The sequence below is a fragment of the Bombina bombina genome, chromosome 4 (assembly GCF_027579735.1).
Source record: "Bombina bombina isolate aBomBom1 chromosome 4, aBomBom1.pri, whole genome shotgun sequence".
NCBI lineage: Eukaryota > Metazoa > Chordata > Amphibia > Anura > Bombinatoridae > Bombina > Bombina bombina.
The window spans coordinates 773,327,450-773,355,038 of record NC_069502.1 but is presented as its reverse complement, the minus strand read 5'-3'; the positions used below and the strand labels follow the sequence as shown (position 1 = coordinate 773,355,038).

The window sequence follows — 27,589 nt, the reverse complement described above, 5'->3', positions numbered from 1 at the left end:
TAATTGTTAAATTGATTATCCGTTTTTGGGTATTAAGGGGTTAATCATCCATTTGCTAGTGGGTGCAATGCTTTGCTAACTTAATACATTTACTGTGAAAATTTGGTTGCTATAACTGATTTGGTTCATTGTTATTTCAACTGTGACGATTTTTTGTGCTTCTTAAAGGCGCAGTAGCATTTTTTATATTGCTTGTAAACTTATTTGAAAGGATTTTCCAAGCTTGCTAGTCTCATTGCTAGTCTGTTTAAACATGTGTGACACAGATGAATCTGTTTGTTCACTATGTTTGAAGGCCAATGTGGAGCCCCATAGAAATATGTGTACTAAATGTATTGATGTCACTTTGAATAAAAGTCAATTTTTATCTGTAAAGAAATTATCACCAGACAACGAGGGGGAAGTTATGCCAACTAACTCTCCTCACGTGTCAGTACCTTCGCCTCCCGCTCAGGAGGCGCGTGATATTGTGGCGCCAAGTACATCAGAGAGGCCCATACAAATCACTTTGCAAGACATGGCTGCTGTTATGACAGAGGTATTATCTAAATTACCAGAATTAAGAGGCAAGCGCTATAGCTCTGGGTTAAGGACAGAGCGCGCTGATGATGTGAGAGCCATGTCCGATACTGCGTCACAATTTGCAGAACATGAGGACGGAGAGCTTCATTCTGTGGGTGACGGATCTGATCCAGGGAGACCGGATTCAGAGATTTCTAATTTTAAATTTAAGCTTGAGAACCTCCATGTATTGCTAGGGGAGGTATTAGCGGCTCTGAATGATTGTAACACGGTTGCAATTCCAGAGAAAGTATGTAGGTTGGATAGATACTTTGCGGTACCGGTGTGTACTGACGTTTTTACTATACCTAAAAGGCTTACAGAAATTATTAGCAAGGAGTGGGATAGACCCGGTGTGCCCTTTTCTCCTCCTCCGATATTTAGAAAAATGTTTCCAATAGACGCCACCACACGAGACTTATGGCAGACGGTCCCTAAGGTGGAGGGAGCAGTTTCTACTTTAGCTAAACGTACCACTATCCCGGTGGAGGATAGTTGTGCTTTTTCGGATCCAATGGATAAAAAATTAGAAGGTTACCTTCTTCAACAAGGTTTTATCTTACAGCCCCTTGCATGCATTGCGCCTGTCACTGCTGCTGCGGCATTCTGGTTTGAGTCTCTGGAAGAGGCCATTCGCACAGCTCCATTGAATGAGATTATGGTCAAGCTTAAAGCGCTAGCTAATGCATTTGTTTCTGATGCCGTTGTACATTTAACCAAACTAACGGCTAAGAACCCCGGATTCGCCATCCAGGCGCGCAGAGCGCTATGGCTTAATTCCTGGTCAGCTGACGTGACTTCTAAATCTAAATTGCTTAATATTCCTTTCAAGGGGCAGACCTTATTCGGGCCCGGCTTGAAAGAAATTATTGCTGACATTACTGGAGGTAAGGGTCATACTCTTCCTCAGGACAGGGCCAAATCAAAGGCCAAACAGTCTAATTTTCGTGCCTTTCGTAACTTCAAGGCAGGAGCAGCATCAACTTCCTCCGCTCCAAAACAGGAAGGAACTGTTGCTCGTTACAGACAGGGCTGGAAAGCTAACCAGCCCTGGAACAAGGGCAAGCAGGCCAGAAAGCCTACTTCTACCCCTAAGACAGCATGAAGAGAGGGCCCCCTATCCGGAAACGGATCTAGTGGGGGGCAGACTCTCTCTCTTCGCCCAGGCTTGGGCAAGAGATGTCCAGGATCCCTGGGCGTTGGAGATCATATCTCAGGGATATCTTCTGGACTTCAAAGCTTCTCCTCCACAAGGGAGATTTCATCTTTCAAGGTTATCAGCAAACCAAACAAAGAAAGAGGCATTTCTACGCTGTGTACAAGACCTCTTAGTAATGGGGGTGATCCACCCAGTTCCGCGGACGGAACAAGGGCAAGGGTTTTACTCAAATCTGTTTGTGGTTCCCAAGAAAAAGGGAACCTTCAGACCATTCTTGGACCTAAAAATCTTAAACAAATTCCTAAGAGTTCCATCATTCAAAATGGAAACTATTCAAACCATCCTACCCATGATCCAAGAGGGTCAATACATGACCACAGTAGACTTAAAGGATACCTACCTTCATATACCGATTCACAAAGATCATTATCGGTACCTAAGATTTGCCTTTCTAGTCAGGCATTACCAGTTTGTAGCTCTTCCCTTCGGGTTAGCTACGGCCCCGAGAATTTTTACAAAGGTTCTGGGCTCACTTCTAGCGGTGCTAAGACCGCGAGGCATAGCGGTGGCTCCGTACCTAGACGACATTCTGATACAAGCGTCAAGTTTTCAAATTGCCAAGTCTCATACAGAGATAGTTCTGGCATTTCTGAGGTCGCATGGGTGGAAGGTGAACGTGGAAAAGAGTTCTCTATCACCACTCACAAGAGTCTCCTTCCTAGGGACTCTGATAGATTCTGTAGAAATGAAAATTTACCTGACGGAGGCCAGGTTATCAAAACTTTAAATGCTTGCCGTGCCCTTCATTCCATTCCACGCCCGTCAGTAGCTCAGTGCATGGAAGTAATCGGCTTAATGGTAGCGGCAATGGACATAGTACCATTTGCGCGCCTGCATCTCAGACCTCTGCAATTATGCATGCTAAATCAGTGGAATGGGGATTACTCAGATTTGTCCCCTCTACTAAATCTGGATCAAGAGACCAGAGATTCTCTTCTCTGGTGGCTTTCTCTGGTCCATCTGTCCAAGGGGATGACCTTTCGCAGGCCAGATTGGACAATTGTAACAACAGATGCCAGCCTTCTAGGTTGGGTCGCAGTCTGGAACTCCCTGAAGGCTCAGGGATTATGGACTCAGGAGGAGAAACTCCTCCCAATAAATATCTGGAGTTGAAAGCAATATTCAATGCTCTTCTAGCTTGGCCTCAGTTAGCAACACTGAGGTTCATCAGATCACGACTGTGGCCTACATCAACCATCAAGGGGGAACCAGGAGTTCCCTAGCGATGTTGGAAGTCTCAAAGATAATTCGCTGGGCAGAGTCTCACTCTTGCCACCTGTCAGCGATCTACATCCCAGGCGTGGAGAACTGGGAGGCGGATTTTCTAAGTCACCAGACTTTTCATCCGGGGGAGTGGGAACTTCATCCGGAGGTCTTCGCTCAATTGATTCATCGTTGGGGCAAACCAGAACTGGATCTCATGGTGTCTCGCCAGAACGCCAAGCTTCCTTGTTACGGATCCAGGTCCAGGGACCCGGGAGCGGCGCTGATAGATGCTCTGGCAGCCCCTTGGGTCTTCAACATGGCTTATGTGTTTCCACCATTTCCGATGCTACCTCGACTGATTGCCAAGATCAAACAGGAGAGAGCATCTGTGATTCTGATAGCGCCTGCGTGGCCACACAGGACCTGGTATGCAGACCTAGTGGACATGTCGTCCTGTCCACCATGGTCTCTACCTCTGAGGCAGGACCTTCTAATACAAGGTCCTTTCAACCATCCAAATCTAATTTCTCTGAGGCTGACTGCATGGAGATTGAACGCTTGATCCTATCAAAGCGTGGCTTCTCTGAGTCAGTTATTGATACCTTAATACAGGCACGGAAGCCTGTTACCAGAAAGATTTACCATAAGATATGGCGTAAATATTTATATTGGTGCGAATCCAAGGGTTACTCATGGAGTAAGGTTAGGATTCCTAGGATATTGTCCTTTCTACAAGAGGGTTTAGAAAAGGGCTTATCTGCTAGTTCGTTAAAGGGACAGATTTCTGCTCTGCCCATTCTCTTACACAAACGTCTGGCAGAAGTTCCAGACGTCCAGGCTTTTTGTCAGGCTTTGGCTAGGATTAAGCCTGTGTTTAAGACGGTTGCTCCTCCGTGGAGCTTAAACTTGGTTCTTAAAGTTCTTCAAGGAGTTCCGTTTGAACCCTTTCATTCCATTGATATTAAGCTTTTATCTTGGAAAGTTCTGTTTTTGATGGCTATTTCCTCGGCTCGAAGAGTCTCTGAGTTATCGGCCTTACATTGTGATTCTCCTTATCTGATTTTCCATTCAGACAAGGTAGTTCTGCGTACTAAACCTGGGTTTTTACCTAAGGTAGTTTCTAACAGGAATATCAATCAGGAGATTGTTGTTCCATCATTATGTCCTAATCCTTCGTCAAAGAAGGAACGACTTTTGCATAATCTGGACGTAGTCCGTGCCCTGAAGTTCTATTTACAGGCAACTAAAGATTTTCGTCAAACTTCTTCCCTGTTTGTCGTGTACTCTGGACAGAGGAGAGGTCAAAAAGCTTTGGCAACCTGTCTCTCCTTTTGGCTTTGTAGCATAATACATTTAGGCCTATGAGACTGCTGGACAGCAGCCCCCTGAAAGAATTACAGCTCATTCCACTAGAGCTGTGGCTTCCACCTGGGCCTTTAAGAATGAGGCCTCTGTTGAACAGATTTGCAAGGCTGCAACTTGGTCTTCGCTACACACTTTTTTTCAAAATTTTACAAATTTGACACTTTTGCTTCTTCGGAGGCTGTTTTTGGGAGAAAGGTTCTACAGGCAGTGGTTCCTTCCATTTAAGTTCCTGCCTTGTCCCTCCCATCATCCATGTACTTTGGCTTTGGTATTGGTATCCCATAAGTAATGGATGACCCGTGGACTGAATACACTTAACAAGAGAAAACATAATTTATGCTTACCTGATAAATGTATTTCTCTTGTAGTGTATTCAGTCCACGGCCCGCCCTGTCTTTTTAAGGAAGATCTAAATTTTAATTAAAACTCCAGTCACCACTGCACCCTATGGTTTCTCCTTTCTTGTCTTGTTTCGGTCGAAAGACTGGATATGACATGTGAGGGGAGGAGCTATGTAGCAGCTCTGCTTGGGTGATCCTCTTGCAACTTCCTGTTGGGAAGGGAATATATCCCATAAGTAATGGATGACCCGTGGACTGAATACACTACAAGAGAAATAAATTTATCAGGTAAGCATAAATTATGTTTTTTCTCTTGGTATTCTTAGTTTAAACTAAACATAGGTAGGCTCATATGCTAATTTCTAAGTCTGTGAGGGCTGCCTCTTACCACATGCTTTTTAAATCTCTTTTCAACACAAAGAGACAGAAAGTACACGTGGGCTATATAGATAACACTGTGTTCAGGCACAGAAAGTTATTTAAGATGTAGCACAATTACAATGATAAATTTAAGACAATAGATAATAACCAGTCACAGTCATGTGATCAGGGGGCTGGAAGAAGGTTCCTAGATACAAGGTAATCACAAAGGTAAAAAGTACATTAATATAACTGTGTTGGTTATGCAAAACTGGGGAATGAGTAATAAAGGGATTATCTATCTTTTAAAACAATAACAATTCTATGGTTGACTGTCCCTTTAATACAATGCAGCCAATTACAAACTGTATCACCGGAGCCAATCATATTAACTAAAGCATGCTCCTGCATGTTGCTACAGGGGGGTACACTGAAGTGGTACAGTGCATGTGCACAATACTGCAAGTGATCTCTTTACGAAGCACAAACAAACACGATCATGTACTGGCGCAAAGAGAAATACTAGAGTGGAGAAAACTTTAAATTTAATAGTGAAAAACAATTTAATATGACATAAGATATAAACACATCAATATTATGCTAAAGTGGAAAAATAGAATAGTTAAAACGTCTGTTTATACTACTCAGATATCAATACTATAGAAGCCACAAACGCATTCCAAAGTAGAACAAATAAAATCCATCAAAGATAATTAAGTAAAAATGGGATATCCCACAAAAAAATAGTATTAAAAATAAGATAAGCTACCTTTATCAATGTTTTCTCAGCGATCTGAAGAGTTAAGTTGGTTATCTTAGAGTATAATGTTAAAGGGACAGTTTACCTGCAAATTTCCTCTCCTTTAATTTGTTCCTAATGATCCATTTTATATGCTGGAGTGTATTAAATTGTTTACAAATAGCTCCTTAACCTTTATATTGGCATTTGAAATAGTTGATTTAGGCTGTAGTATACCTGCCTATGCTGAAAGTTTCTATACCTGGGTATAGGCTATTGAGAAACTATGTAAACACAGCCAGTAGAAAAAATTTCACTCACAATGGGAGGTGGAAGATATAAAGCTCTAAAAGTTCATTTTCAATTGTTATTTCTAAATATTGTACAGAGATAAGAAAGGGAAGCATTTGAGTGATAAGATAACGAGATCTGATCTGTCTGCAAGTTTTCATGAGCTGTGTTTTCATGGGCTGTGGTTTTAAAGGGCAAATCCAGTTATTTCATTTGCAAAAAGAAGCATAAATGAGCAATTTCTTATACATTTTATTTGCTGCAGCTGGTATAACAAGCCATTGGGAATACATGAAGGGGAAAACATTTTTACAGTGCACTTTACCTTTAAGCATGTGTCTATAAATGGTAAGATCCAGAGTGTGTGGGGTCTAGCAGAATAGACTGTGAAACACCACCCCTTTGAATTAGGGGGTGCAGATCAGAGGATGCTATAGTGAAGTCAGGGAGTGAGGGTGGACACAAGGAATCCCCCCAGCTGGCAGTAACAGCCTTTTTTCAGGGGAAAAAAATTTCTTACCTGGTGTATAGTCTTTTTTTCAATTGACTGTTCTTTAGAATTCGCAGGCAAAATTAGGCTCGCAAGGGCGCAAAATGCCAAAGTATATTGGGTGGTGCTTTTTTGTACTTGGCAGTGAGTGAGGGGAAAGCGTCAAGAATTATTACTTTTTATCCATCTCTTTACGAAGAACATTCGGTGCATTGCAGTACAATAAAATAATCATTAATCAATGATTAATTGATTAATAAAGATATAAATTATAGAGAATGGTACACCACAGGGTTCCTTAGGCATAAAAATAGTTTTAATATAGCCATCAAAAAGGTAATTATGTTTAAAATTTATGCAAGATATCCCAAGGTGCAAAATATGAATAGATGAACTTAATTTAATTCTCCATAATATAAATTTAGAGCAACCCAGGATGTGGGAAACTCCTTGAATTAACAAAACCATTATTAAGCAAATTAAATAAAATGTAAACTGTTAACAACTTAGTAAAAGAAACATGCATATATAGATATCTAGATAGATAGATAGATATCTAGATAGATAGATAGATAGATAGATAGATAGAATAGAGAACCATGAGCCTCTATTAGAAAGACAAGGAATTTAGCACACAAAATATTCAAATTTGTGGTTCCTCCAACATAAACTAATATATGTATTATATGGCATCCAAAAGTCTAAGCAACTCAAAATCTGACTAAATACCCATTTCAAGAAAAACATCGCCTCTACCAGAGAATGACCCAACATGTAAAAACTCTCATGCAGGAATCTGTCACCATAGTCAACCATGGAGGATCTATGTTTCTTTAACTACACATTCACAAATTGATTTAGTAATTTATGAACAATACATAATTGGCCATAATCATCAAATCTTCAAAAGTAAACGCTGTAACTTTAAAGGAATTACATCCATTATATGCAAAATATCACCATGTTTGCTGTAAGGTCAACGAAATAGCATGCATTAAGAATTTCTCAAGTGTCATATTCAGGAAACATGTTTACAAACGTTCTTATAATCCTCACATCTGCTTGATAACATATGACCTTTAATAACTGGCTGTTAGGTATCCATGTCCACTTGTATAGAATTCATAGTTCACTTAGCCCTAAATTGTAACTGAGGTACACTCCAACAGGCTGAGGAACTCCTATAAGCCTGCTCCCTATGACAGTCCCAGGTGGCAAGAATAGTCGTATCAAAGCAATATTGTTTTGATACGACTATTCTTGCCACCTAGGACTTCCAAACAAAAAGTCTAATCATCTTTTACCACCTCCATCCAGCAATCTTGTACCTCCTCTTTGCCTTCTTCGGCTAAACGGACAGTACTTTCAACACACACTCAGAGTTGCCAAAGGAGGTAGTGAATGATAATACCTTAGATTCATTTAAAAATGGCTTTGATACATTTCTATCTAGAAGCAGAATTCAGTGATATGGGGTCAGTTTTTTACTTGTATTCAACCACTTCTACTATGTTACTAATAATAATCATTTATTTGTAAATGACTGCCTGTTCTGCTTGCCAATGAAAATTTGTATGATGACTGTCTTAAAATAGTGGCCAATTTACATTAAAAGGGGCACACTTAAAAGGACAGTCAACACCAAAATTGTCATTGTTTAAAAAGATAGATAACGCCTTTACTACCCATTCCCCAGCTTTGTACAACCAACATTATTATATTAATATACTTTATAACATTTAAACCTCAAAATGTCTTCCTGTTTTTAAGCCACTACAGACAGCCTCTTATCACATGCTTTTTTATTAGCTTTTCACAACAGGAGAATGCTAATTCATGTGGGCCATATAGATAACATTGTAATCATGCCTGTGAAGTTGGGCACAAGATTGCACTAATTGGCTAAAATGCAAGTTAATAGATAATAAATAAGTCATGTGATCAGGGGGCTATCACGAGGCTTAGATATGAGGTAATCAGAGAGGTAAAAAGTATATTAATATAACTGTGTTGGCTGTGCAAAATTGGGGAATGAGTAATAAAGGGATTATCTATCTTTTTAACCCCTTAATGACCACAGCACTTTTCCATTTTCTGTCCGTTTGGGACCAAGGCTATTTTTACATTTTTGAGGTGTTTGTGTTTAGCTGTAATTTTCCTCTTACTCGATTACTGTACCCACGCATATTATATACCGTTTCTCTCGCCATTAAATGGACTTTCTAAAGATACCATTATTTTCATCATGTTATAATTTACTATAATTTTTTTTATAAAATATGGGGAAAAATGGAAAAAAAACACACTTTTTCTAACTTTGACCTCCAAAATCTGTCACACATCTGCAACCACCAAAAAACACCAATGCTAAATAGTTTCTAAATTTTGTCCTGAGTTTAGAAATACCCAATGTTTACATGTGTTTTGCATTTTTTGCAAGTTATAGGGCCATAAATACAAGTAGCACTTTGCTATTTCCAAACCATTTTTTTTTTTTCAAAATTAGCGCTAGTTACATTGGGACACTGATATCTTTCAGGAATCCCTGAATATCCATTGACATGTATATATTTTTTTTTAGTAGACAACCCAAAGTATTGATCTAGGCCCATTTTGGTATATTTCATGCCACCATTTCACCGCCAAATGCGATCAAATACAAACAATCGTTCACTTTTTCACAAACTTTTGGTTTCTAACTTAAATTATTTACAAACAGCTTGTGCAATTATGGCATAAATGGTTGTAAATTCTTCTCTGGGATCCCCTTTGTTCAGAAATAGCAGACATATATGGCTTTGGCGTTGCTTACACGTGTATTATGCCCAGCAGTGAAGGGGTTAATTAGGGAGCATGTAGGGAGCTTTTTGGGGTAGTTTTAGCTTTAGTGTAGTGTAGTAGACAACCCCAAGTATTGATCTAGGCCAATTTTGGTATATTTCATGCCACCATTTCACACCCAAATGCGATTAAATTTAAAAAAAACGTTACATTTTTCTCAATTTTAGGTTTCTCATTGAAATCATTTACAAACAGCTTGTGCAATTATGGCACAAATAGTTGTAAATGCTTCTCTGGGATCCTCTTTGTTCATAAATAGCAGACATATATGACTTTGGCTTTGCTTTTTGGTAATTAGAAGGCCGCTAAATGCCGCTGCGCACCGCACGTGTATTATGCCCAGCAGTGCAGGGGTTAATTAGGGAGCTTGTAGGGAGCTTGTAGGGTTAATTTTAGCTTTAGTTGCGTGTAGTAGACAACCCAAAGTATTGATCTAGGCCCATTTTGGTATATTTCATGCCACCATTTCACCGTCAAATATGATGAAATAAAAAAAAAGTTCACTTTTTCAAAAACTTTTTCACAAACTTTAGGTTTCTCATTGAAATCATTTACAAACAGCTTGTGCAATTATGGCACAAATAGTTGTAAATGCTTCTCTGGGATCCCCTTTATTCAGAAATAGCAGACATATATGGCTTTGGCATTGCTTTTTGGTAATTAGAAGGCCGCTAAATGCCGCTGCGCATCACACGTGTATTATGGCTAGCAGTAAAGGGGTTAATTATGTAGCTTGTAGGGAGCTTGCAGGGTTAATTTTAGCTTTAGTGTAGAGCTCAGCCTCCCACCTGAAACATCAGACCCCCTGATCCCTCCCCCAACCCACCATTGTCCCCGCCATCTTAAGTACTGGCAGAAACTCTGCCAGTATTAAAATAAAAGGTATTTGGCCTTTTTTTTTTTTTTTTTTTTTATAGCATATTTACATATGCTGATGTGTAGGATCCCCCTTAGCCCCCAACCTCACTGATCCCCCACCAAACAACTCTCTAACCCTTCCCCTCTGCCTTAATGGGCGCCATCTTGGTTACTGGCAGCTGTCTGCCAGTACCCAGTTTAGTAAAAAATGTGCCTTTTTTTTAAAAAAATGCCCTTTTCCGTAGTGTAGTTTCCCCCCCACCCCTTCCAGATCCCTTAGATTAAATTTTTATTACTTACAAAATTATTATTTTTTTACTTTTAACTTCATTGTTTTCTGTAGTGTAGCGGTTCCCACCCGCCTGCCGCCCCCCGTGCGCGTGTGCGCCCGTGCGTGCCCGATATCGATGTCCGGTGCAGAGAGGGCCACAGAGTGGCTCTCTCTGCATCGGATGGCCAAGGGGGGTTATTGCAGGATGCCTCCATATCAAGGCATCACTGCAATAACCGGACTTGGTTTCCAGACCAAGGACGTACGCCATACGTCCTTGGTCATTAACTGTATTTTTTTTGAGGACGTATGGCGTACTTCCTTGGTCGTTAAGGGGTTAAACAATAACAATTTTGGAGTTGACTGTCCCTTTAAAAAAAAATTAAATGTTATTGGATATTGAGTGAGGAAAACACTTTTTTTGTATATTTGATGCCAGTCATTTATAGTTTTGAATTATAATGATCTGTCCTATTTCTGCTTACTAATAATGCTGCAAACAAATGTATTAATAATATAGTACCCATGAGATGTATTTATGCATAAGCAAACTAGGCTAAGGTCTGGGGTGGCAAATTTGAAGGGGCAGCTTATGCATAAAATATATCCCTCCTGACTTTTTCTTTGTGATGGCTACGTTATGCTGTTGGTATAAAATAACTAGGCAACAATACATTTGAGAAAAGGAAGGCTGAGAGTGAGCATAATTAAGTACAATAGGTAGGAGAAAGCAGCACGTCTTGGGCTCTAAATACTCCCCTGAGAGTACTTTATACGCGTACCAGGCTGTGTAAGTATTCACTGCGTTTAATTATTTTTAGATAGGATCCACAGCTCCCTCAGTATGTTTGTTATTGACTTTATGTACAGTGTTGCAGGAATATGCCTTGAATTATCTATCTATCTATATATATGCCTAAAGTTTTATATATAGATGATAAAAAATTGTTTTCTTATTGCTATTTGCTGCATTTAAATTACATCGTTTTTAAAAGCACTACTGTGCATTTTTATCTTTCTTGTGTCTAAAAGAAAGTACAAAAAATGTTTTACAGTTTTATTTATTTATTTTTTAATTAATGTTCCTTTGCATGTACGTTTGTATGTTTGTATATTGTATGGAATTCCTGTTCGTTTCAATTTAACTTAAAATAAACTGTGCTATTAAACACTTTCAAGTACAGAGATGTTTGTGTGTACAGTATCGCTTTAACCCCTTAAAGGGACAGTTCACACAAACATTTTCTCCCATTTAAATTGTTCCCAATGATCCATTTTACCTGCTGGAGTGTATTAAATTGTTTAAAAGTAGCTCCTTTACACCTATTTTGGCCTTTGAAATAGCTGATTTAGCCTGTGGTATTTTGATACTGGAGTCTAAGCTATTGATAAGCCTATGTAAACACAGCCATCAGCCAGCAGAATAAATGACACTCCTAGTGTGGTGCAGGATAGTTAAGTAATAAAATGATAATTTTCCATTGTTCTCTCTATGTATTGAGCTTTAGTTTTCCAGACAAATATAAGATAAGGAAGCAAGTCTGTGTACTTAAAAGTCATAACATTATGAGATCTGATATTACTTGAAGCTCAATCTTTGTAATAGGCTATGGTTTAAAAGCACAAAACCAGCTACTTCATATACACAAATAAACCTGAAAATGCAATTTTTCATACATTTTATACTCTGCAGCTGGTATAACAAGTCATTGTGAATACATTAATATAAAAACTATTTTACTGTGTACTGTGTACTGACAAAGTTTTCCCCCAGTTTTCCTTAAAGGGGCAGTAAATACCAGTACATTTGCATAATCAACAAATGCATGATTAAAAGTCAACACAAAAATACTTCGTACTTAGTCTGAACTTCAAATGAGTAGTAGATTTATTTATTTTTTAAAAATTTTAAAGTTATGTCTATTTCCACTCCTACTGCATCATGTTAAAGCCATCAGCCAATCAAAAATGCATATATGTATATTCAGTGAATTCTTGCACATGCTCAGTAGGAGCTGGTGACTCAAAAAGTGTAAATATAAAAAATCTGTGCACCTTTTTGTTAATGGCAGTAAATTAGTGGCTGTCAATCACCCCGGGGCGAACATACCCAAGGTGATTTTATCTGCCAGCTAATAGCTGGCGTACTGGTTAGGAAGTGACGGTCTGATGACCGCTGCTTCCTAAAGATTGACCCCTAGAGCTGCATACCCTGCTTGATAAATGGAGGCCGATGTCTGATTTATTTGTGGTTTATAGCTTTTTTTTTTTTTTCTTCCTTAGCTGATTCAACTAGAACTCATTCCCTTTAGACAGAATATAAAGAATACAAGCTCATGTTCCATTTGACAGCCAGCCATGCTTCTCTTAATGAATGGCTTAAAGAAAATGTATAAACATTGTGTGATGTATTTATTTGTGCTGTGCTTTTTCTTTCTTAGCTGATTCAACTGGAACACATTCCCTTTACACAACATACAAGGATTACGAGCTTATGTTCCATGTGTCAACTATGCTTCCTTATATGCCCAATAACAGACAACAGGTATGTTTACACGTTTAATTATTTATGACTTCTGTATGTTGCCAGGAACGATTGGGGTTTGCAGTATCTCTGCCTTTTCTGTTTATAACAACCATACTAGAGCTTTGTTTGTTCTTCTTTTACATTGTCTGACTTTTTGTTGTGATTTGTACAGTAAACATTTCAGTATTAGCTACATCTCTGTTAAAGCGATAGCAAACACCTTCAGACTTTTAGTTATGAGTAATAAATAAATAATGAAAGAATATTGTAAATGTATTTTGACTCCCTTTTCAAGTAATTTAGTTCTGAGAAATATAGAAGCCATAATTTTCAGAACAAAAATACTAAAAGCACAATGTAGACTTCTGAAGGCTAATCCTGCTACATATATTTCCATAATTGGCTTTAACAAATAAAAACAATTCACTTTATACTAGCAAAATAACCATGACTTGCCTTTTTATCTGTGTGCTCAACTGCTCCAAATAGGGTTACACCACTTGTCTGGGAATGACCCAGACAGTTTGGGTTTCCATTTGTCTGTCTGGATTTGAAGCTGAGTCAAAAGGGGGATATTAGACATGTGCAGTATGTTGCAATTGCACAAAGTTATTTCTCTCTTGTGTGGGTGGGTGTCTGTGTATGTGTGTGAGAGTATATGTTTAGTTCAAGTTGAAAATCTCTTATTTCAATAGTAGTGTAGAAAGGAAAAGATGTCTATTCACCAAGGTTAGACTGATGAGGATAAAAATATCAGAGGTAAGCAATATGAGATTGAACCAGACCAAATGTCACTATTATGGGTGTCCTACTCCCTACACTTCTTATCCATTGTGCTTTAGAAATGGGGATGTTTAGGTCTTTCACCCATGAAGTAGAATATGATGGGAGAGATTGGGTAGCGTGATAACAAAATTTTGTATGAAATGGAGATTATTTTCCTTCTGTCAGAGGTTGTTTGGAACATACATTTTCAAATAAGATTTGGGTATATAGTGACCTTTGTTAAAGTAGATGAATCAGAAATATAAGAAATCATGTCCCAAATCTCTGAAAAAGGTTTAAGTGCATCACTATTGAGAATTTGAAATATTGGGATATGAGAATTTGTTTAATATAATATAATAAGCCCCTTTGGAAATAGAGAAGTGAGAGGCCTTGTTTCCTTAAAATAGGAGATATCGGGTATGGATTTGTGCATAAAGATGGAAATTGACAATGCATAGTATCCCATATTTTAAGGGTTTCTACTATAATAGGGTTGGAGGAAATATTTCTATCTTTTTTAAAGAATCCAGCATTGGTTACCTAAATTATTTATGTTTAGTAGGTCTTCTTCGAGGTTCACCCACAGCTTATCTTAGGACAGAGGTGTTCCCAGTTTCCGTTCTTAAATGACACAGGCAATTTTGACATTTTTTCTCAGTATTAGTTTCACTATAATTATCCGCTCTCATTAGGTGAGGGACTTCTTCATTTGGTACTTTGTAAGGAGTATTCCAAGGGAAAGAGTCCTGTGCTGCTAAACTGCACAATCATCTCTTTGTATGCCAGTGTTTGCAGCTTGGTTCAGCAAAAAGGTTCAGGGGAAAAGCCCCTCACCAATAAATGTTTTTGAGATCAGGGGCCTTATATTCTAAACCTTGATGCTCGGAGAGGTCTTCATTTTTTTTTTAGAAATACAAATGTTATCTTGAGAAATGTTTATGTCGCTATTTAGTGTCCTTCATGTGATATATAAACTTCTACATTACAATACAATGTCTAAAAAAAATCAAAAAGATTTGGTGTGACTTCTCTCCATGCCAGAGAGGTTTTGAATATCTAACCCCAAAGCAGTGTTTCTAGCTGGGTGGGCTTTCTCTATCTGCATTATCCTTGAGAAATATATCAAATAGTAGGCTGACGTTGGCAACAGGGTTGTTATCTGAGATGCTGGAGATATCGTCCGATGGGCAAAAATCCTTTTCATGTGGATGTCTTCAATACATATTCCATATGCTTTTAATACCTAGGCAGAGTGGGTCATCATAAAATGCATCCAAGAGAGTGGTCTATAAACAAACCGTTTTTCTGGTAATATCACAGATATTGTGGTTTCCAGAATTAAAGGTTATGGCAAGAAGGGAATGTATAAGTATGCCAAATATAGCAGTAGAATCAGGGATCCTCATGCCTTTGTCATGGATACAATGGTAATTACTTAAAGGTTCAGACCATAGTTGTTTTGCTCCTGCAAATAATTAAAACGATCAAGCAGAGAAAACAAGAGCTCCACTTAAGTCTATTCATCTAATGTCTTTCTCCACATCAACACATGTTTTTTAAGCTGGACATTCTAGTTTTTGTCCTCATTATCTGATTTTTCATCATGGTCAGCCTATTCTTTTCAAAGTTAGCGTTTTTCCACTTGAGCGATTGCAGTTTACTACGCTTTTCATTATAAAGCTTTAGCGGAACAGTTAAACAATGTGGCCACATGTTGTGCATACTTAAAGGGACAGTAAGCATAAAAAAACCTTATCTATTAAAAAATGTATGTTTAATATTTCTAGTTGTAATATTTGTAAACACTTAATATTTTAATAATTTATCATATGTCTGTCTTTGACTTTTTCTAAGTGCTTATTCTTATGACTGCCCCCACACTAAATCTGCTGCTCCCAGTCCCTACCTCATCCTCTTGCCTCTATTTATCGGTCGTGCCATTGAATTGTTATGGATGGGTGCCGCGTTACTCCTCACAGATCCCCTTGCGCATGCGCACTTGTTCAGCTACTGCCAAAAATGTATTTAGGCAGAGCAGCACACAGAAGAGGGCGCGTAAGTCGGAGCTAATGTCATTCCATCTAATTGTATAATTGCTAGTTTTAATTAGGGGGTTTATGAGACTCGCAAAGACAAATACAAAGAATAGTCCTAACACCTGGCTGCCATGTGAATCGCAAAGCCAAGCACTTCACGATTTACATGACAGTTTGTTGTCACAGTGTAGAACGTTAACACAACTTCTATCCTCATCTTCTATCTGAAAGCAAGAATGTGTAACAAACCCCTACAAAGTCATACACTAGAACGACAAGAGCTTGAAACCCTGAAGCAAGGGAGGGGCGGGGCATAGTTTTTGATAAAGCATTTCATTTATAAAAAAGTAAAATAAAACATATGTAATATGTATTTTTCATGATCTACTATGTTGCTATCTTCTTGCTTGGCTCTTTGAGAACTATCACAAGCAGGAAAGGGAAAAGTTATATGTAAGGGGAGTGCTAGGAGTCAGGACCTCAGATTTTTGGGAGGCTTTCTACATAATTAAATGATTGTTCTTTGGCTGGGAAGAATATTATTTAGCAGTAAGTATAAATTTGCTTTTGTCAGGCTATTTTACTAGACCCTGTCAAATCTGGGCACTTGGAGCAGTAGAAAAATGTTCATATGTCCTATTGCCATGCTCAGAAAAAACTTCCAAATATAATATTGCATAAATGCTTCTAGTTAAAGGCATATAACCCCAATTTTGTTTATTAATTGAGATAAAGCATACCATTCTAAACATTTAATTTTACTACTAATTATCAAATTTGCTTCATTTTCTTGGTAACCTAGCCACCAATCAGATGATAGTCAGTGGTCATTTATGCTCCTGAGCCTACCCAAGAACGCTTTTAAACAAAGGATACCAAGAGAACAAAACAAATTAGATAATAGAAGTAAACTGGAAAGTTGTTTAAAATTACACACTCTATTTGAGTAATGAAAATGTTAGTTTGACTTTACTGTCCCTTTAATTAGTTTCAAATCTGCCTTAAAAAGTATAAGCTACAGTACACAATTATTTACATTGTTTAATAAAAGTATAAAAAATGTAATGATGTAAGCCTGATTACACGTGATGTATAAATGTCCACAGCACTTGAAGGTATCAATTTCTTTTATTTAGGACATCAAAATTACAGCAACGTTTCCGGGTTAACACCCCTTAATCATGCATTAATTAATGATGCATGATTAAGGGGTGTTAACCCCGAAACGTCGCTGTAATTTTGATGTCCTAAATAAAAGAAATTGATACCTTCAAGTGCTGTGGACATTTATACATTTTGGATTACCTTTGGTGAATGGGCAGCTCACCTGTCTTCATGAGCACTGGATTCAGATAGTGCTGTTCTATCTATACATTTTTGATTACACATGATGTCAAACAGTCATGAAGGGATGTGCTAGTAATTTACTTACATTTATCTTCAGAACAAAAAGACTCATTATAATGTTATTTAAAGGGACATAAAAGTGCAAAAAGAAAATGCTCTAATGCATTAGAGCATTTTTTTATTGTTCTTGTATAGAACTATGTGTTTAACCCTTGCAAATGAGTTAAACATTTAAAATCAGCTCCAGAGCAGCAATGCACTACTGGGAGCTAGCTGGACACATCTGGTGAGTCAATGGCAAGAGACAAATGTGTGTAGCCACCAATCCCCAGCTGATTTCCAGCAGTTTGTTGTTGCTTCTGATCATACATAGTTATGCTTTTCAACAAAGGATACCAAGACAATAATAATAAATTAATTATAGAAGTAAATTGAAATGTCATGCTCTTAAAGGGACATAAAACAAGAAAACAAGTTGGGACTAATAAAAAATATATTTACAAAAAAAAAAAAGTTGGGACAGAGACAAAATATAATACTATGTACTTTAATTACCTTACCTGCAAATTAATACTGCAGTGCCTTGCCATTAACCCTTTCTTTTAAGTTTCCGAATTGTACAGCTCTAACTCCCCCCACACAATTCCTTTTATGGCTGCATCTACATCCACCTTTGCTTTGGTAGAATGCAAGACTTTAACACTCATCTGCTGGAGCATGCCTAGAAGCAAATAAACTGCTGTGAACTCAGTTGAAATACAAACCTGTGTTTCTGATGCTAAACACTGATAAGGGGGGTGGATCAGACATCTCCAGACTGCATGGCTATGTAAACAATTTTGCTTATTTTTAAAACTTATTTTAAAATACTTGCCAGCATTTTTAAACCTTTTTTATGCAAACTATGTTTACTATACTGTGTATAAATGTACACACTGCAAGGGGGATTCAAGGGACATGAAAATCAAAATTAAACTTTCATGTATAAAGTACTATAAAACATGTTGAGATCTGTGCATATCCTAAAAGGGCTAATCCTTTTAGGATATGCACAGATCTTAACATGTTTATGGTACTTTATTCATTGATTCATAAATTTAATTTTGACTTTCATGTCCCTTTAATCCCATTTGCAGTGTGTACATTTATACTACTAGTTTTTTAAATTGTATCTTTTTTGTGTAGGAAGTTAGGCTGTCAGCACATATAGACTACTATCCATACCGTATAGCTGTAGTCCTTACAATTCTGTTCTCAAGTGATGGGTGATTAGTGTTTCAATAAAAATAGGAAGTAGCATAGTTGATAATGATTTGCTTCTAATTGTACAACCGCCTTTGTTGATTTGAAGCTGACTCATGTTCTATATTTATATAATAGTTTGTTTATATCTATCTTTGCATAGACTCAACAGTGATAATCGGCAGATGAAAGCATTTGTGTTTATTTAGTTAGATATTTTTATTTGGTTATAAGGAACCTTAACCCTTTTCGAACTTTCCTTATTTTGGCCGCTACTATCTAATAGCAGCCAAAATAAGGCATTTGAAAAAGAGTAAAGGTTCCTTAAAAACAAATAAAAATGCAAATATACTGTATTTTGCAGAGGTAAAAAAAAGCCTTTACACTCAAATAGGGTAAAAATGTATTAAAGAGGGAAAATTTTATATACATTTGTCCAGAAAAAAATATTTCAAAATGTCCCTCTTAAATAAATAGTTTTCTTTCTAATGACACGATGAGTCCATCTAATTACTATTGGGAATATCATTCCTGCCCAGCAGGAGGCGGCAAAGAGCGTCACAGCAAAGCTGTTGAATATCACCTCCCTTCCCTCTTACGCCAGTCATTCTCTTTGCCAACGTTAGAGCAAGGAAGTGGTAAAGTTAGGTGTTAGAAAAAGATTCTTCAAGCAAAATTGTATTATTTTTTTAAGCAGTGCAAGATTGTGCTGCTTTGTCCTAGGGTGTAGCCGTAGCCCATATCAGTCTCTTCAGTAGAGCAGTGGTGGCTTTAGAGCAATGGGAACTTGTGGGGTATAATCGTCACTGCACATCCCATATACTGATGCTGCCTTATTTCTAAAGCCTGAATAAGATTATTCAGTCTTTGCTTTTTTCCACAGGTCCATGTGAGGGATCTTGCCTCTCAAACCTAGTGAGCTGCCCTGCTGCCGGGCAGATGTATAAAGGTAAGTGCTGACTTTTTATTTTCTGAGGAAACATTCAGAATAAAAGATGGCACTTTGATATAAATTATGTAATGGGACATAATATAATGATTCTCCTATGACTTGGAGAATAATTATTTTTGACAGTAATAGCAGGCACCGGGGACGAGGAACAGGCTCAGTGGTGGTGTTTTTAACTTGTGTAATGATAAAACGGCATTACTATGGTGAAAAAACCTGAGGGAAGTTTTTTTCTTGTAACGCCCATGATGGACGAGGCTAACGGAAGCGCCAAAATTTGTTGCGCACTTTCCCCTCATAGTTCCGGTGTTCTGTGACACGGAAGACTTTGTCTTAGTTTTTGGCCGTATTGCGAACCTCATCTCCAGAATAAATAGATTGAGTCCAGATCATCTAACAGCCTTTAATCTCCGGTGTTAGTCAGGCAGGTAAGCACCTCAGCAAAGTTAAGCTGAGGTGTAAAGGTGTCCGGAGTATTCAAATACTACTTATGTCTTTTTATTTTCTTGCTAAAAAATAAAGCAGTTTATTTTAAATGATTTAAAGGAACAGTAACTTTTTTTGTGAGGTATTTTTTAATAAAATATCAAATTTCTATCTAATTATTCAGTCTTTTTGGGGTGAATAAATATGGATCAAGAGGTCCTGCAAGATGTTACATGTTCTTTATGTTTTTATGCTAATGTTGAACTACCAATCCCTTTCTGTTCCTCATGTAGTGAGAGAACTTTACATTATAGGGAAAGACTTTTTTCTGAGCCAACATTGTCTAGGGCGGATGCTGTTCAGGAGCCTTCTGGCAATGTTCAAAATATGTTGCAGCTTTCTCCTTAAGTGTCCCAAAACTTCATCCATACAGCCAGTGCCCTGCGCTTCCTCCATTACTCCATCTGGGGTTACTTTGCAAGACATCGCTTCTCTCATGTCCTCTGCGGTTTCTGATGCATTGTCTGCTTTTTGCATGCTGCAGGGAAAGCGCAAGAGGAAAAGTAAACAATCAGTAAGTGAGGTTTCTGTCACAGTTGTTGCTATTTCAAAACCCTCCTAGGAGCCTGAGGAGGAGGATAATTCGGTAGCATCTGAGGGTGAAATCTCAGACTCAGACAGTGTAATTCCTCCTGCTGATACTGAAGTTGTGTCCTTCAGGTTTAAGCTAGAACACCTCCGTTTGTTACTTAAGGAGGTTTTAGCTACCCTGGACGACTCCGACACTACCGTCGTAGTCAATCCTAAGAAGTTTAGTAAGCTAAACAAGTATTTTGACATGCCCTTCATGGTGGAGGTATTTCCTGTACCAGATAGGGCTACAGAGATCATTGCTAAGGAATGGGAGAGACTGGGTATCCCTTTTTCTCCATCCCCTATATTTAAAAAGATGTTTTCCTATAGAAGATCAAGGAATCTCGGCAGACGGTACCCAAGGTGGAGGGGGCAATTTCCACACTTGCCAAGAGAACTACTATTCCAATAGAGGATAGTTGTTCCTTTAAGGATCCTATGGACAAAAAGTTAGAGGGGTTACTCAAGAAGATGTATGTACACCAGGGTTTACAATGGCAACCCGCAATTTGTATTGTTACGGTCACTAGTGTGGCCGCATATTGGTTTGATGCATTGTCTGAATCCATTCGGACAGACACTCCCCTTGAAGAAATCCAGTATAGGATTAAGACCCTTAAGTGGCCAACTCCTTTATTACATATGCTTCCCTTCAGGTTATTAAGCTGGGAGCTAAGATTTCAGGTTTTGCCATTCTGGCTCGCAGAGCTTTATGGTTAAAATCTTGGTCTACGGATGTGTCATCTAAGTCTAAACTTTTGGCGATTCCTTACAAGGGAAAGACCTTGTTTGGACCTGGTTTGACGGAAATCATTTCTGATATTACGGGAGGAAAGGGACATTTCCTCCCACAGGATAATAGAAATAAACAAAAAGGACGTCAGAGTAATTTTCGTTCCTTTCAAAATTTCAAGGGAAATCCTTCCACTCCCTCCTCCAAGCAGGAGCAGTCCAAGTCTTCCTGGCGGCCCAATCAGTCTTGGAACAAGGAAAAGCAATCCAAGAAGCCTGCTGTTGAGGCTAAGACAGCATGAAGGGCCTGCCCCCAATCCGGAACCGGATCTTGTAGGGGCAGACTTTCATTCTTCATTCAGGCTTGGGTTTGAGATGTACAGGATCCCTGGGCAGTGGACATCGTGTCCCAGGGATACAAGCTAGAGTTCAAGACCTTTCCTCCCAGGGGCAGATTTCTGCTTTCAAGATTGTCTGTAGACCAGACAAAAAGAGAGGTGTTCTTACACTGTGTACAGGACCTCTCCGACCTGGGAGTGATAGTTCCTGTCCCAATGCAGGAAAGGGGTCTGGGGTTCTATTCTAATCTGTTCGTGGTTCCCAAAAAGGAGGGAACCTTTAGACCAATTTTAGATCTCAAGAGTCTAAACAAATTTCTCAGAGTGCCGTCCTTAAAGATGGAAACTATTCATTCCATTCTTCCTTTGGTCCAGGAGGGTCAGTTTATGACGGTGGATTTAAGGGACGCGTACCTGCATGTTCCCATCCACAGGGACCACCACAAGTTTCTAAGGTTTGCATTTCTTGACAAACACTTCCAGTTCGTGGCTCTTCCATTCGGTTTTGCCACAGCTCCCAGAATTTTCTCAAAGGTTCTGGGATCCCTGCTGGCGGTGCTCCGATTGCAGGGTATTGCAGTGGCACCCTATCTGGACGACATTCTGGTTCAGGCGCCTTCCTTTCAACAAGCAAGTTCACACACGGAAATGTTGTTAGCTTTCCTGCGGTCTCACGGATGAAAGGTTAATTTGGGAAAGAGTTCCTTAGTTCCAAATACAAGGGTAATTTTCTTGGGAACCATAATAGTTTCTTTATCAATGAAACTTTTTCTGACAGATATCAGGAAATCAAAGATTTCCCGTTCGCCCGTTTCCCCCTCAGACCTCTGCAGTTAAAGGGACAGTAAAGTAAAAAAAAATCTTTTGTGATTTAAATAGGGCATGTCATTTTAAACAACTTTCCAATTTACTTTTATTACCAATTTTGCTTTGTTCTCTTGGTATTCTTAGTTGAAAGCTAAATCTAGGAGGTTCATGTGCTAATTTCTTAGACCTTGAAGACTGCCTCTAATCTGAAAGCATTTTGACAGTTTTTCACCACTAGAGGGCGTTAGTTCATGTGTTTCATATAGATAACATTGAGCTCAGGCACGTGAAGCTCCTAGTCAACAAGGATTGGCTAAACATGCAAGTCTGTCAAAAGAACTGAAATAAGGGGGCAGTTTGCAGAGGCATAGAAACAAGGTAATCACAGAGGTAAAAAGTATATTATTATAACTGTGTTGGTTATGCAAAAATGAGGAATGGGTAATAAAGAGATTATCTACCTTTTTAAACAACAAAAATTCTGGCGTTTTCTGTCCCTTTAAGCATGCTCAGTCAGTGGAATGGATATTATGCGGATCTGTCTCCGCGATTACAGCTGGAGCAGGAGAAAAGGGATTCTCTACTTTGGTGGTTGTCTCAGGATCATCTCTCCCAGGGGACCTGCTTTTGCAGACCCTCTTGGGTGATTGTGACAACAGATGCCAGCCTTCTGGGATGGGGAGCAGTCTGGGGCTCTCTAAAGGTTCAGGGAACATGGACTCAGTCAGAGTCTTTTCTACCCATAAACATTCTGGAACTAAGAGCAATCTTCAATGCTCTTCTGGCCTTGCCTCAGTTAGCCTCGGCTCGGTTCATCAGGTTCCAGTCGGACAATATTACCTCAGTGGCTTACATCAACCATCAGGGAGGAACTCGGAGTTCCTTGGCCATGACAGAGGTAGCCAAAATCATTCAGTGGGCGCAGACCCACAATTGCTGTCTGTTGGCGATCCACATACCAGGAGTGGACAACTGGGAGGCGGACTTCCTGAGCAGGCAGACCTTTCACCCGGGGAAGTGGGAATTCCATCCGGAGGTGTTTTCCAGCCTTATTCTCAAATGGGGTCAGCCGGAATTGGATCTCATGGCATCCCGGCAAAATGCCAAGCTTCTGAGGTACGGGTCGAGTTCAAGGGACCCTCAGGCTGTACTGATAGACGCTCTGGCAGTTCCTTGGAATTTCAGTCTCGCATACCTATTTCCTCCGTTTGCTCTTCTGCCTCGGGTTATTGCTCGAATCAAGCAGGAGAAGGCGTCGGTGATCCTCATTAGACTGGCGTGGCCTTGCAGGATTTGGTATGCTGACCTGGTGGACATGTAATCTTTCCCACTTTGGAGACTTCCGTTGAGGAAGGACCTTCTACTTCAAGGGCCCTTCCTTCATCCAAATGTAGCTTCTCTGAAGCTGACTGCTTGGAGATTGAACGCTTAATCTTATCCAAGCTTGGATTTTCGGAATCGGTCATTGAGACCATGATTCAGGCTCGTAAACCTGTGACTAGAAAGATTTACCATAAGATATGGCGTAAATATCTATATTGGTGTGAATCCAAGGGATACTCTTGGAGACGAGTTAGGATTCCTAGAATCCTGTCCTTTCTCCAAGAAGGTTTGGAGAAGGGTTTATCGACAAGTTCCCTAAAGGGTCAAATATCTGCCTTGTCTATTTTGTTACATTAAACGTGTGGCGGACCTCCCAGATGTGCAATCATTTTGTCAGGCCTTGGTCATGATCAGACCTGTGTTCAAACCAGTTACTCCTCCATGGAGTCTTAATTTAGTTCTTAAGGTCCATCGAGGGGCTCCGTTTGAGCCTATGCATTCCTTAGATATTAAGTTATCTTGGAAAGTTTTGTTTCTTGTTGCTATTTCATCTGCTCGTAGAGTGTCAGAGCTCTCGGCATTACAATATGAGTCTCCTTACCTTATTTTTAACTCGGATAAAGTGGTTTTACGTACTAAATTAGTGTTTCTCCCTAGGGTAGTTTCAGATAGGAACATTAATCAGGAAATTGTTGTTCCTTCCTTGTGTCCAAATCCTTCTCAGAAGGAACGACTTCTGCACAATCTGGACGTGGTGCGTGCATTAAAGTTCTATTTGCACGTGACTAAGGATTATCGTCAGTCTTCTGCTCTGTTTGTGGTATTTTCTGGAAAACGTAAGGGGCAGATAGCTACGGCTACTTTTCTTTCTTTGTGGCTGAAGAGTATCATTCGGTTTGCCTATTAAAACTGCTGGACAGCAGCCTCCTGAGAGAGTTACGGCTCATTCTACGAGGGCTGTTTCCTCTTCTTGGGCATTCAAAAATGAAGCTTCTGTGGAACAGATTTGCAAGGCTGCAACTTGGTTCTCTCTTCACACTTTTTCAAAATTCTATCAATTTGACACTTTTGCCTTGGTTGAGGCCGCTTTTGGGAGAAATGTTCTTCAAGCAGTGGTGCCTTCTTTTTAGGTTCCCTGTCTTGTCCCTCCCTTATCATCTGTGTCCTCTAGCTTGGGTATTGATTCCCAATAGTAATTAGATGATCTGTGGACTCATTGTGTCATTAGAAAGAAAACAAAATTTATGCTTACCTGAAAATTTATTTATTTCTTGACACGATGAGTCCACGGCCCGCCCTGTTCTTTAGACAGGTTGTTTGTATGTTATAAACTTCAGACACCTCTGCACCTTTGTTGCTTCCTTTCTCTCTTTTACTTCGGTCGAATAACTGAGGTTGGAGGGAAGGGAGGATATATTTTACAGCTGTGGTGCTCTTTGCCGCCTCCTGCTGGGCAGGAGTGATATTCCCAATAGCAATTAGATGATCCGTGGACTCATTGTGTCAAGAAAGAAAGAAATTTATCAGGTAAGCATAAATTTTGTTTTTACCCTTTTTGAGTGTAAATGCTTTTTTTAACCTCTGTAAATATGTGACTTTCATGATTCAGCTGAAATAAAAAAAAACTAGAACTTTCCAATTTTTTTCCATGATCAATTTGTGCACAATTATATGAAGTACCAACTTTTACTGTGTGTGTGCAAGAGTTCCCAGTATATACACACATGAGTCTGTGATTGGCTCTCACATGATACGGGGGAAAGGGTATTACAGGAAACTTTGAAAATTGTCAGAAAAAAATCTGCTCAGTTGAAATCCAAAGTAAGTGTCTTTTGCATTGTCTTTTTTTATCATATATTTGTTGATTTTACAATTCTACTGTATTTGATGGTCCTTTAAAGGGACAGTATACACTCATTTTCATATAACTGCATGTAATAGACACTACTATAAAGAATAAGATGCACAGATACTGATCTAAAAATCCAGTATAAAATTGTTTAAAAACTTACTTAGAAGCTGTCAGTTTGACTCTGTTGAAAAGGCAGTTGGAAAGCCCACTGCAAGTGGGAAATAAGACCCCCCCCCTTCTTTTGCATATGAAAAGACCCTTTACACAAACAGGAGCAAGCTGGAGAAGGTAGCTGACGGTATTCAAATAAAACTTTGGGGCTTGGTTAGGAGTCTGAAAATCAGAGCAATGTTCTTTAAAAATCAGCAAAATTATACATTTTTAAAAAAACAAACTTTATGGGCTTTATAAATAGATCATCTACAAAACATTTATGCAAAGAAAAAATGAGTGTATAATGGTTATGGCCCTTTAAGTCTTTTCTAGGCTCTGTGCCTGCCCTTCCCTTCTTCATATTTCTATTTTTTTTTCTTTCTTCTCATCAATCTTGTTTCTGTCCTAGGGTCAGACTTCTAGTGCATTACTGTCAATTAGCCTTCCTGTGGTATTGTGGGCCAGAAAGTCTAATAGAGGTTGTAGCATATTAGACCATTGGCTAAACCAAGGGTCTCTGGTCTGTAGACTGGGAATAATTGTGCTAAAACCCTATTTAATGTGTTGTAAATATTGCATGACATTGATTTGTTTCTGTAGAGGTCTCTACGGCACATCTAAAACTCTTTCAGTCTGTTGTTTCTGCTTGCTCAGAGTCTTGGCAGAAGTCATTCTCTTTAGAGGTTTTAAGGTTTCATCTTAAATGCCACACACTTTGGAAAGCCGCCATAGGGAAGTGGTATGTTTAACACCAGTCTGTCTTTTTATATTTATAAAGCAGTGCATCTCCCTAGGGATGTTGAAAAGGATGCGTAGAGTGTCCTGGCAGAAAAAGTCTGTTATCTTGGGCTGTAGCCAGGTAGATTTGACAAGCCACAGTTAAATAGCAGTTTAGATTGAAACATCTAAAGATGTGTCAGAATTCACCTGGGATTAAGTCGAGCTGCTGTGTCTTGTCAAACAATTCTACGTCTATTATGTACAACTCTTGACAGCTCTTACTTTAGTTGCTCCCTTATTTCTGTATTCTTGTCTTGCCTCTCAAATTAACCTTGTTTCTATAGTTATTCCATCTGTTTTCCAATACATTGCTCTTTGTAAATATATGATATATCAAAAAGCCTTTTTTGAAAAGATCATCTGTTAGGCTTTCTTCTGCAGTGAAATATAGACACCAGAAACATATGCCTCTTGCATATACATAAAACATATGTACATTTGTAGCTCTATATAAATAAATTATGATGATAATATTAATAATGTTAAGATGTCCACTTACAATGAAAAAAAAAACCAACTAGATTTCTGAGGGTGCAGCGTGAACACCAAGAGATGTGAGTTTTCCACTCTGATTTAAAATTGCAGTCAACTTCTGTGTTTTGTGTGTGCCTTGGAGATACAAGTAGCGGTGTTTGTATTTCAGTATGTTCGGTTGAATTCTAGCATTTATGGCTGTAGGTTAGGGACCCAGGTACGAACAGGCCTTGATTCAGTACCTGGGCTTATTACCATTTAGCCAAATGTTGATTTATTTAAAAATGTGTTAGGTTGTAGTTTCTGAGCTTAGGGAGTGTGTGTGCACCTTGTTGCACTTGGAGCATGGACAATAGGTATTCTAGGGCTTGTCTTTTCAAGATTTCTTCCCCCCCCCCCCCCTTGTGATGCTAAAGTAAATAGTTTGTATATAAATGTACCATTCCTCAACTCCAACTCTTATGCGCCCATAAAAAGATAGATTTTGGTATTTCCCTCATCAGTTGCTGATCACTTTGACCGACCTGCAAGGGGGTATCAGCATTTGCAGACTGGACAGTTCACCCAAAAATGTTCTCCCCTTTAAATTGTTACCAATGATTCATTATACCTGCTGGAGTGTTTTAAATTGTTTACAAGTAGCTCCTTTACCCCTATTTT

At 38.9% G+C, this 27,589-nt stretch overlaps 1 protein-coding gene across 15 annotated transcripts in view; it reads left to right on the top strand.

The window, feature by feature from the left end:
• Positions 1–27,589, top strand: part of SIPA1L2 (signal induced proliferation associated 1 like 2) — a 730,143-nt gene that overhangs the window by 427,566 nt on the left and 274,988 nt on the right. For all 15 annotated transcript variants that reach the window (XM_053711127.1, XM_053711126.1, XM_053711122.1 and 12 more), the window contains one exon: positions 12,984–13,087. In XM_053711127.1, coding sequence (XP_053567102.1) covers positions 12,984–13,087 — 104 coding nt within the window. The remainder of the gene's footprint in view (positions 1–12,983; positions 13,088–27,589) is intronic.